The 12897-nt window shown below is 36.7% G+C and overlaps 1 protein-coding gene across 7 annotated transcripts in view; it reads right to left on the bottom strand.

Annotated features, from left to right (window-relative positions):
* Positions 1-12897, bottom strand: part of CNKSR2 (connector enhancer of kinase suppressor of Ras 2) — a 377408-nt gene that overhangs the window by 134561 nt on the left and 229950 nt on the right. For 5 of the 7 annotated variants that reach the window (XM_075913322.1, XM_075913325.1, XM_025187589.2 and 2 more), the window contains one exon: positions 6295-6441. The exons of the other annotated variants lie outside the window; for them this stretch is intronic. In XM_075913322.1, the coding sequence (XP_075769437.1) occupies positions 6295-6441 (147 nt within the window). The remainder of the gene's footprint in view (positions 1-6294; positions 6442-12897) is intronic. 7 annotated transcript variants of the gene reach the window in all.

Consider the following 12897-nt stretch of genomic DNA (forward strand, 5'->3'; position numbering starts at 1 on the left):
AGTACTTTGTAAGTTTCATCTTGTTGATTTCAATTTGCCAAAGTCACTTTGTATTCTAATCATGTCCTCCAAAGTGCTTACAACCCTTCCCAGATTGCTATCATCTGCAAATTTGATAAGTTCTTTTGACTCCACATTATTTATGAAAATATTGAATAGTACCGGACCCATTAGAGAATTCTGGTCAACTCTTGATAAACATTCTAAAATCTGGATGCTGATAATCCTTTGCGCCTGATCCAAAGCTCACTGAAGTCAATAAGAATCTTTCCCTTGATATCAATGGACTTTGCATAGAGTCCTCATCTGAACACTCCATAAACATCTGTCTCTGTTTTTCTAGTGCTTTTATACACTTGTGAAAGTGTCCTGTCTGGATTGGGAATCCTCAGCAGGTTAGTTCAAAATTTTGCAGCTTATCCTGAAATAGTATGTGTATCCTGAAATAGGAGTGTGGGGGCAGAGGGTTGAGGAAGGGAGGGGCTGAGGTGCCAGAAGCAGGTTTTCGCCAGGAGACTTACCAGCCTACCTGACAGCTTGCAAGCTGTTCGTCCATGTGCTTGAGTGAGTGAGCAGGAGGATTGTGCTTTGTGGCTACCTGTTATTCAAACAGGCAGCTCCCATTGGTCAGTGTCTGTCCAGAAACCAGCCAATGGGATTGTGTTGGGGGAGGGAACAGCGTCTGAACTCAAAGAGAAAGCGTCCTGCAGCTGCGCTTCTGAGCAGCATGCCGGGCAAGAAAGGGAGCCTGCTTGGCACTCCCCACTGCCTCTGTGGACCGGATCAGGTGGCATGGTGGGCCGGATTTGGCTCGCAGGCTGTATTTTGCCCAGGTCAGGTGTAGATGGAAACAGAAGGTAGGAGGTACAGCAAATATTCAAATCAGTAAACATTCTAAATCTCAAGACAGTTCTGGGGAAAAAGTTTACATAGTTCTAGTTGTCAGATAAATTATTCAAAAATCTTATTTTGTGACAGAAATTAAAAACAAAGTCTGAAGATAAATTCCATACTTGACACACAACATGAATTCTAATGATTGTTAAAATATGATCATTATGATCTGGTATGCCATTTTAGATGCCACACAATGAACTATAACAATGGAAAGGGAGCGGAAAAACAAATCTAGTAAGATTCATCATTGCATTCATGATGTTGATATTTATTATAAGATCACATGATAATTAATATTTCTGCAAAAAAATTAAAAGCCACATTGTTGTAGCTATTTAATTCAAATTTTATAAAAATATACACTGAAAATACCTGAAATTCACAAATTATAATAGGATAAAAATGTATAAAACATATAATTTTGATAAGCCACAAAAAGGTAGAAAAAATTATGGAGTTTTAAAGAAAAAGCCTTTAGGTGTCTTTCACTGTCAAAATTTCATTTGTTCTAAACAGATATAGAGCAAAATGGATGTTTTTTCCTCTTCTGATGGGCATTTGAGTCCAAGTTATACATATGCATGCACACACAAGCTGGGATTATGTGATGCTGTACACTATATAAAGCCATATTATACTCAAGTGTTATCCCATATGCTGAATCATATTTTCGCATCTTTGTTCCCAACTTACTACAGAGATGTGGCATATTTTTCTTATTTTACCTCTCAGAGATATTTTCAGCTTATAATAATTTGGAGTAAACAAATTTCTGCTAAAAGGAGGAAACCAAATGACGGAAACAACAGGAAGTTCTATTTGCTAAATTTCACTTGTGCATTATCAATGGCAAGACACTTACAACAGAAAAAAGTTGTGCAAAATAAACATATTGCATTCACAAAAATAAGCTTGTGGTATGCATACTTGTTCAGATTTGCCAACCGGTGACTAACTGGCATTACCAACAAGCCCTTTTCACATCTACAAGCCATGAACTTTTGGTTGATGTATTACAAGTCTAGAGCACTACAGGATGAGAAAAGTTTTTCAGTGGACAACAGGAGGTTCTTAATATTACCAGAACATATATATATAAAAGCTTAAAACTCTGACAACCTCTGTCATCTCCTGCACCAAAATGATTCATATGCCACACTGAGTCATTAATAGCACTCACACGGTGCTGACGTTGGACTACTTCATCTATCAGTCACCTATCTTATTGGTATATTTAATATTGCTCCATTAAATCTTTGATTTTTTTAAAATCTTGCAACAGTACGTATGAACATGAAAGTTCGTCATCAATTATCAACTAAGCAAGCAGAGGGCAGTTTACTGACTAATGTGTTAATATTATTCACTCTCTGTTAGAACTGTGATTTAAAAGGTTTCAATTACAAAAGCCCAATGTAAATGAGCTCCTTAATTTAATTTGCTAAACCATTTATGCTTCCAAGTTTGATGTGACAACTATTAGAGATGTTTGCTGATGCAGGAGCTTGCGATACTAAATCGGTTTTGCTGCCAGTCCTTCTTACATTTTGCCAACTCCCTTTTTCCTCTCCAGTACTGAATACTATCTCAATATTATCTGATTAATCTAAGTGCTCATTTTGCCTTTTTCTTCTTTCTCTTAAAGAAGTGAAATAAAAATCTGATTTACAAGTGCTAAAAAGTCAATAACTAATTAGTACTACCTCTACATACCTGTTGCTACTGATACAGCTTCTTATATTTTGTACTTTCAAAAGATCTTATTTTGGGGTATGGATTTTATTATTGCTTATTTCTGTTGAAATCGTTGAACAGTTTTAGCTTTGATGATTGCATACTTACAACGTTCTCAATTATTTCATGACATCTTGATATAGAAAATATGTTATGGTTCATAAAGACTATTGAGATGGTCCTTGTATCTATTTATTTTAAAACATCAATTTTTCATTTGCTCCTCATAATGAGTCTTTCCCATTGCCATATTAAGCTATCATCTGTCTGTGAAACTGGCACATACAGACCTTAAGAAAAACAAAACAGCATTTCTAATTTCAGAGTATAAATTCTAGAGTAAACTGTATCCTGGACAGTAATATTAGAATTTATAGGAAATGAAAATATTATCAAAATAGTACTGACAATTGATGCAAATGTCTGATGCTAATCATTTCATACTTTTGAACAGCTGTGAGACTATGGCCCACTTTTTGCTTTTATATTAATCAAAATATGTTACAGCTATCAAATTTGACATTGTCAACTTGGGCTTAAATAAAGATATTAACAGGTTAATGTGCTAAAAAGCCAATGTCCCTCCCCCCTTTAACATTTGTATTTGCAATCAAATGCTACAAATGGAACACATCCAGCCTACTTAATTTGCTTCATTAACATGGGTCCTACAATTGACAGGTAACTACTTTTGCTGTTATATATACCTTGGATTCTGTTATTTCCACTCCAACTCATCTGATGAAGTGGGCTTTACTCAAGAAAGCTCATGATCCTGTATATTTGTTAATCTCTAAAGTGCCACAGGATCACTCATTGTTTTTAAAGTTACAGACTAACATGACTATCCCTCTGACAGGGTATGTCTACACTACCCCGCTAGTTCGAACTAGCGGGGTAATGTATACATACCGAACTTGCTAATGAAGCCCGGGATTTGAATTTCCCGGGCTTCATTAACATAAAGCCGGCTCCGCCATTTTTAAAAGCCGGCTAGTGCGAACCCCGTGCCGCGCGGCTACACGCGGCACGGACTAGATAGTTCGAACTACGTAGTTATTCTGAACTATCTGTACGCCTCGTGGAATGAGGTGTACAGATAGATCAGAATGGCTACGTAGTTCGAACTATCTAGCCCGTGCCGCGTGTAGCCGCGCGGCACGGGGTTCGCACTAGCCGGCTTTTAAAAATGGCGGAGCCGGCTTTATGCTAATGAAGCCCGGGAAATTCAAATCCCGGGCTTCATTAGCAAGTTCGGTATGCATACATTACCCCGCTAGTTCGAACTAGCGGGGTAGTGTAGACATACCCACACTTATTATTTAAGCTTTAAAAATGGATTTCATCTGGGGCCAACTGGTCTTCTGTTTAACTTAAGACAGATCTTAGCATTATGCAGATTCTGAAATTTGTCATATATGTTTCTGAAAGTTATTCTACAAAAAAGCATTCTCTCTCACTTTAGGAGTCATGAAGTCCTGCAGAGACACAGACACACACACTCTCTCTCTCTCTAAGATTTCTGTGGGTTTTTTCATGTCTATAAAACTGTAACGTATCACCATGTCATATCAGGCCTGTATTTCTAGTATTTTAATAGAATTTCAGTTTCTATTAATCAAAATATCCTCAAAAACTATGAGTATTTCCTATATTATCATCATATAAGAAAAAATTCCTTAAAATTGCACTTTGAAATCTGTTATCTGCTCTGTGCCATACTGAGTATGCTAAATTGTAAACTAAACTCAGACTGAACAAATTAAGAGCAAAGTGAATTTTCATCCCTGCGCCACAGTGCCACGTGCACATGCAAACCTTTTATGATAGTGATTAAACAAAACTTTTGAAGTATGTGAAGTATCTGCACTTCTGCCTCCTCACTGAGGCCACAGCTGTTTGTGTGCAACCGGTCCTACTCTGAAGAAAAAGGGTGTTGGCAGTCTGGTTCAGTGCTATCCCAGGGAATTGGGGAGGATGGCAGGCCACAAGATACATCTCATACATGCTTAGCGTGGGGCAGGGACTAGGCTCCCACCCACTGTCCTCAGACCTGGCCCGGACCACTGCTGCTGCTTCGCATCTATCAAGTGAAGAAGGAAAGTAGTGCTCACAATGGGGCAATCAGGAGCCGTAGTCTGCCCCCACAGTGGCTGCTGCAGTAGAGAGCAGTGAAAATGCCAGGGACAAGGAGGCAATTGCCTCTTTATCCCTTTAGGACTCATGCTCTCTTACTCGATGAAGCCGAAATGATGGAAGCTGGTAGCTGTCTGATTTCTCCCCCATCTCTTAGTAGTCAGAACAAATATTTAATTAAATGAACAGTATAATGTCACCAAAAATGCTAAAGAGGAAGCAGGAAGCAAGTCTCGTTTTTAGCAATAGTGTGTGTTTTTCACTCACAGGTGTATTGTTAGAAAAAATCTTTGATAAAATCATGACTTTCAAGTAAGTATATGCATATTCCTATTATCATGCATACATATTTTCAGATATATACTCTGATGCTGATGAGCTAGTCATTGGCTGAAGATTAATGCCACATCTCCAGTCAGGACATCATATTTTATATGCTAAGACAACTTAATCTTTGTAACAGCTATTCAAGCTGAAAGACAATGGTATATTTAACCATAGCGGTGGGGATGGGTAAGGAAGCAATGGATAGTATTAGTTGCTTTTATAAACCTATTAGCATTTTAAATGGCAAAGAAAGAAACTATCAGCAGTGGCATTTCTATATCTCATTTTCCTTCACAATATGACTGTTTAGTTCAATGAACAGTATTAATTTTTAAACTAGACTATGTAAGATTTGATAATAATCTCTTAAGATTGCAATTTTTAAGCAAGGAAAATAAATTTCTTTCTTCCTTGATTATGTAACAACTGAAACGAAGGGAAATGGATTTTTTTCAGCTTTCATCAGTTGGTAAGATGATTTCATCTGTCTGGAGATAGCTTTATTTCCTAATTAAATTTTAGGAATTCCAGAACAATCTATCACAGTGATGTTTTATACTAAAGTAAAATGCTATTTTTTATCGAACTCTTTCCATTTTTGGCACACTGCAGTTTTATTAAAAGGGTCAGCTTAGACCTTCTGTAGACCTAAGGAACTGATCCTTATGAAGTATTTAGACATATGCATACCTTTGCTCACATGAACAGATTTCAATGGGACTATTTAGAGGATGGAGCAAAGACATGCACTTATCTAAGGCCCTGATTCACAAAATATTTAAGGACATGATTAAAATTATGCACTTGATTAGGTGCTTAGCTAAACTAAAAACAAATCACACTTAATGTAACTTTAAGAAAATTTAAACTGTAATTTAGAAGCTCTCTATATATACAAGAAAAATGAATGGAAGCCCTCAAAAAAGTCATGTACGTCAGAATTACACTGCAGTTATTTAAAAAATACTTCCAAACCACAAAAGATCTTATGGATTGCCTCTTCATTTTAAGAGGTCTAACTAATGGATTTAATTTCAAATGAGTCTATGAGAACAAGCTGTGCAGATATCATTTCACAAACAAGTTTTGAAAGCATACAAGATTAAATCCATATGCTGCTGAAATGAAGCACAATAAAGCATCACTGAGATAATCTATAGTTAAAATGATGGTGTATGACTTATGATTAAGCTTCATTACCTGCAGAGCAAGGGGCTTCCATCTCATATTTTTCAGTAAAGCTGGTGCTGAGGTAAGCATGCTCTGAGGTCGCTTTTTCAAAGTTAAGATAACACCACTCGGATCCTCTCGTAGTGCATTCACCAAATTTTTCAACTGCCACCCCACCTGGTAACCAGCAAAATTATTACAATAAAATTGAGGTACAGTATTCAAGAGGTCACGTTCCCTTTTTAATAATAACACAATAGGTTTGTGTATAAATAGATATTTTTAAGGAGGTTAACTCTGCAAAAATGTCAAAATTTAAATTACATTATTAGAAAACATGCCAAATAAAATTAATACTTATTACAATATACTAAAATGGGTATGTACCATTTCAGCTGTTAGAATTAATAAACTCCTGCTAGTCCATCCTAAACACATAGTTTAATCTCATAGTGATTTTTAAACTAATTATCACTCAATACTGATCCATTTCCTTAGAGGCTAAAAGGACCTAACTTCTGTCTCTTAGCGTCTAACCCACAGTTGTAAACACTACTAAATATATGTTGCCATAACTCTATTCTTCAAAAGTGCTAGCATTATATTATTGTTACTGTAAACACCATTACTGCTTCAAGCTGATTCAAACATAAAGGGTTCAGTTAAAGCATCTACTCTTCACAATAATACCAAATACATTTAGAAGGTGAATTAATTTAAACACCACAACTTTTGAAATGTTATGTTAAATAATTCTATCGATTTAAATCGCAATAAATCAATAAAGGAAATATAATCTAGCTACTATACTTGAAAATAAATCCAAAAATAAGTTTTTCCCATTTACATTATGTACTTTGCTACTACTGTGAAATATGGCACTCCTTGAGTATGAAAAAGACTAACTGTCATCTTCTACTACCTACTTGGTAGAATTTTTTGGAATAATTTGTTGTATGTAGCTTTTGAAAAAAGGAATGTTGTTATGGTACACAACTGGAGTAAGCTTTTTAAAATTGACTAATTTTGGATTTTGGATGGCTAATATGGGATATATGGTTTGCAGGAAGCAAGTCCTCAGCGTTTTTAAAAAACAAACCACTCAACCAACAAACAGGGCCTATTAAGGTGTCTTTGACCTCTTAAAAGCAGAGGTGTCCAAAATTACAAGTCACATGAAAAACTTAGCCTAAGTATTTAGAAAGCTATTCATTTTAACATATATGACACCCCTAAAGTTGGTCTCTCCTAACTTTAAAGGACCACAATTAAAAAAATTCTTAATTTTTGTTCTTTTTATATGAAAATGTTCTAACTAGTGTATGAAATTTCCAAATCTATGACAAACACATAGTACAATGCTACTATAACATCCTGCAACTTAGAGAAGGATAAAGATGGAAAAATATCATGAAGTGGAGCACTGATGTTGTCCTTCATTAGTCTAGTATAGCAGTGAAATAAATCTGTATGTTGTTTCTCTTTCGTTTCAAGGAAATAACTCTCGGATGCTTGAGAACAAACTCAGATTTACTACAAAACTGGTAACCAAATTTAAGCTGCTAAGAAATTAAGTGCAATGTAAGATGCTCAAGATATACATATTATTTAGCTTGTTCATCCATTACATCAGGTCACACATTGATTTTTCCAACCACCAATTATTTTCAGAGTCACTGCTCTCTGATGAATATGCAATATGCCAAACTAAGTCAGCAACAATGCCTAGGTCAATCATCTTATGGCACAAGAAGGCATTCTTCATGTGCTACACTGAATTTAGTCATCCTTTTTTCGTGCAATGCTACATTGAGATGTTAAATTCTCATCTTCTCTTCACCAAGAATACGTTTGTACAGTATGTCAATGTAAACAATGGAGCAAAACAATGCAAAATTGTTCTTATGGAATCCCTTCTGAACACCACACTGGACTTCTAAATGTTGTTAAAATTTTTCTATATATACAGAGAGTGTGTGAGTGCATACGCTCTCTTCTTTATATACATAACTTTTTTCCCAGTGTTTTTCACTCCAAAATAACTTCTCATTTTGCTATAGCACTTACAATAAAACCACATATATTCCATTTATACTATTTGTACAATATATTCTCCATCTTGCTATGATTTCCATTCCACTTTTTGTGCCCAAAATAGGGTTGTTAGGGTATGTCTACACTGCAATGCTATTTTGGGATAGTGGAGTATCCTGAAATAGCTATCCCATGTCTTCACAGCAAGCCCTGTTATTTCAGACTCGCTATTCCGATGTCCCTCTAAACCTCATTCTACAAAGAGTACGTTTCAGAATAGTTTCAAATTCTACGTTTCGGAATAGTGCTTTATTTCGAAATTTGGTGCTGTTTACACAGCACCAAATGATGAAATAAGCTATTTTGAAATAACATCGAAGTAAGATACGCAATTTTCATAGCTCAAATTGCATATTTTATTTTGAGTAATGGTGCAATGTAGATGTATCCTTAGGCTACGTCTAGACTGACATGATTTTCTGCAAACGCTTTTAACGGAAAAGTTTTTCCGTTAAAAGCATTTGTGGAAAAGAGTGTCTAGATTGGCACAGACACTTTTGCACAAAAGCACTTTTTGCAGAAAAGCATCCGTGCCAATCTAGACGCGCTTTTGCGCAAGAAAGCCCCGATCACCATTTTCACCAGTGGGGCTTTTTTGCGAAAAACAGTTCTCAGCTGTCTACACTGGCCCTCTTGCGCAAAAGCATTTGCGCAAGAGGGCTTTTTCCCGAATGAAAGAGTCATTGTATTTGCGGAAGAACACTGACAATCTTACATTAGATCGTCAGTGTTCTTGCAGAAATTCAAAGTGGCCAGTGTAGACAGCTGGCAAGTTTTTCTGATTCCTTTTCCGGAAAACTTGCCAGTCTAGATGCAGCCTTAGAGTTTAACCAATTAACTGGTTAACTGATAACATTAACCAATAAGCATCATCTTATCTGTTAAACTCTGCCTGCCCAGGGAGTCGGCTGCTTCCCCTTCCCCCCCCCCCGCAAACTCTGTAGTTTAGGAGCCAGAAGGCTCCATTACAGCACACACTGGATCCCAGCTGCTGCTCAGATCCCAGGGAACTAGCTGCAAAGCCTACAGTGAAGCCTGCCTGGGAGTGGGGCTGGCAGGCTCTTGGGAGGCGGCTTCACTGTGGCAATGAAGCCTCCTCCCTGGAAGTGGAGTTGACAGAGGCTGAAGGCCTTTTTAACAGGCTTTTTACATTCCTAGTTCAAAATGGTGCTTTCTGATTCATATGGCTATGATCAACATTTTTTGTGTTTTAAGGACTAAGGAAAGTTACTCTGCCCCTTGAATATACTTCTAATTTATTTCTCCTCCATGCTGTCAAGAAAGTCTGAATTAAAATTTTCACTGTACATTTAAACAGTAGCTACTGTTCATTTTAATTCTATAACAATGTACACCAAATGAAAAGAGATGTTTGTGAAAGAGTCCTGGTGCAAAATGATTCAAATCTAAGGGTGTGTCTAGACTACATGCCTCCGTCGACGGAGGCATGTAGATTAGCCAGATCGGAAGAGGGAAATGAAGCCGCGATTAAAATAATCGCGGCTTCATTTAAATTTAAATGGCTGCCGCGATTAAAATAATCGCGGCTTCATTTAAATTTAAATGGCTGCCCCGATCTGCCGATCAGCTGTTTGTCGGCAGATCGGGGCAGTCTGGACGCGATGCGCCGACAAAGAAGCCTTTCTTGATCGACACAGGTATGCCTCGTGAAACCAGGTTTACCTGTGTCGATCAAGAAAGGCTTCTTTGTCGGCGCATCGCATCCAGACTGCCCCGATCTGCCGACAAACAGCTGATCGGCAGATCGGGGCAGCCATTTAAATTTAAATGAAGCCGCGATTATTTTAATCGCGGCTTCATTTCCCTCTTCCGATCTGGCTAATCTACATGCCTCCGTCGACGGAGGCATGTAGTCTAGACACACCCTAAGGGTTTTGAAGAAGATAACATGAGTCAAGTTACAGTGACAGTAGTAGATAAGATTCTTGTCATATAAATAGGAATGAGATTACATGTGAGAATCATGCTTTGCACTTTAATGCCATCTGCTTTCTAAATGTAACAGGAAGAAAGATTTATAAATAAACAATTTTTTTGAAGGTCTTAAAAAAGCGCTTACTATACAATTTCAAACCGTGCTGAGATGAATGCTGCCCTGCCTTTCTAATGGTATTTTCAAATAAAGGAAAGATTCTCTAACTTTCTTGTGAAAGTTATTGGGATTAAAGAAGAACACTGAAAATTGTTAGGCTTTGTACATTCTAATTTAGATTTTTTGGGCAAAAACAATTTTCCTTGACTAAGATCTTTCTAATAAAAATTTATAATGATCAAATAAAGTCCCCTTCTGCCTTCATTGATACCACTAGCTAGTAAAATAGTGATAGAAATGTAGTCGTGTTAGTCTGCTGTAGCTGAAACAAAATACAGGACTTTGTAGCACTTTAAAGACTAACAAGATGGTTTATTAGATGATGAGCTTTCGTGGGCCAGACCCACTTCCTCAGATTTGAGAAGTGGGTCTGGCCCACGAAAGCTCATAATCTAATAAACCATCTTGTTAGTCTTTAAAGTGCTACATAGTCCTGTACTAGCTAGTAAGAATCTCATTTCTGGTCCAGTCAGCTCTCAGACAGTTTCCTCTGTTTTGAATAGGCTATACTAAAATTCTTGAAGGAAACAAGACATCTATCAGATTGGGTAGGACTGATTAAGAGAAACTGCTACTCAGAACTGATGATCCCCAAAAAGCATGAACAGACCAATGATCATCATACTTGCTATCTCTGCACTGAGATCCTAACCAGAAAGGATAAGAGCTCAGCAAAAAAGAATAAACAGCAGTATCAACAGAAGATGAACAACACATTTAATTTTATTTTAGTGGAGGAAGGGAAAGTTAAAAATAGAAGAGAAGGGGGAGCATGTCTGAAACTGAAAAATATCAAAGCAAGCTATTGTAAAGCCCTCTTCCAAATAAATTAATTTTATCTTTCAGGGGCTCTCTTTGGGATCTCCCACCTACCATCACTCCCAGTGATTCCCAGTTTCCCCCTTCAGATTCTCTAGGGGCACGTCTAGACTTACTTTCACTTTCCTAAGAAGATATGCAAATTCGGTGTGAATTGTCATATCATCTTCCGATTGCTTTTTTGAAAGAGGTTTTTTTCAAACAAGCAGTCTAGATGCAGTTAAAAAAAAACACCTCTTTTTCGAAAGAACACTGTAAACCTCATTTTTTGAGGAAGAAGGGTTCTTTTGAAAAAGGGTTTTTTCCTGAAAGAACCACATTTAGTCTGTTTGCTTTTTTGAAAAAAATCTCTTTCAAAAATGCAAGCAGAAGATATGCAAATTTGTGCCAAATTTGCATATCTTCTTTCAAAAGAAAAATGTAGTCTAGACGTGCCCTAGGAGACCAGGCCTTCCTCATGTTAATGTACACTAAGAGTAGGATTCTGGTTAGAGAAAAGACAGGAGGGTAACTTGACTCATTGCCTTTTTTTTGTGACACAATACACAAATTTTGCCATTAGGATTGCATTTTCTTTTGATCCTGCTATTATGAGAGGCTGGACTGTGTCTTGCAAGGCCTGCCCTAATTGAAAGTAGTTCTCCTCCTCCTTCATGAAAAGCTAGTTGAACTGCTGCCAATCTATTTACTGCTATTCTCATTTATTCACATGGAGAGACATGTGAGTAAGACAAATCAGCTCACATTAGATAGGAAAACTGGCTGTCCTTCAGACCACTAAGTACACATGTATGAACATTGAATGGATCAGTTTCAGGCAGTGCTAATGGTCCCCCACAATAGACAATCAATTAGGGAGAGGTAAAGTTTAGCCCTCTATGACACAAAATCTTTGTATTTTTCGTTTCCCCATCTATGATACACCATCTCCTTGATAGAGCAATTTAAATTCCATAGAGAAACTGTGTTTCTATTTGCTTCAACAAAGTAATTGGAGAAGTAAATGAAATGTAGTCACAAGTATTACAGTTGTCTCCAAAATTCTGTATAATGAAGCTTCCAAATTGCCCTAACACATACAAACATATGAACCAAAAAGAAATCTCAATGCTATTTATTCTGTAGGTGGCATGAGGAGGCGCGCGCGCGCACACACACACACACACACACACACCTAAAAAATTGATATACTTGCCACCTAAAAATTAAATTCAGGGCCACTTATTGCTAAATATTCACCACTATATAACACTAAAAACCAATGCTGTTTCAGTTTGTCTTGTTTTATAGATCTTCAGGTAAATAACAAACCTAGATGCTCAATGTTGCTATATGCAAATTTATGCAAAAATTTCCAGTTTTCTTTTTTAATAAGATATAAAATTACACAATATTTTACAAAATAAGCAGAATGTGGTATATCTATGTTTGAGCTTTCAAACTCAGCACTGAATTTCCTGACTGTTGCATACTTAATTTCTAAATATTGCGTTATTCTTAGCTTTTTTATGTAATTTCAAAATGCATTAATTAAAGTCATGTAGGAGTTAATTAAAGGTTGAAAATAAATTACAAAACAATTTTGGACCATCATATTTGATGCATTT

Source organism: Pelodiscus sinensis, chromosome 1 (assembly GCF_049634645.1).
Source record: "Pelodiscus sinensis isolate JC-2024 chromosome 1, ASM4963464v1, whole genome shotgun sequence".
NCBI lineage: Eukaryota > Metazoa > Chordata > Testudines > Trionychidae > Pelodiscus > Pelodiscus sinensis.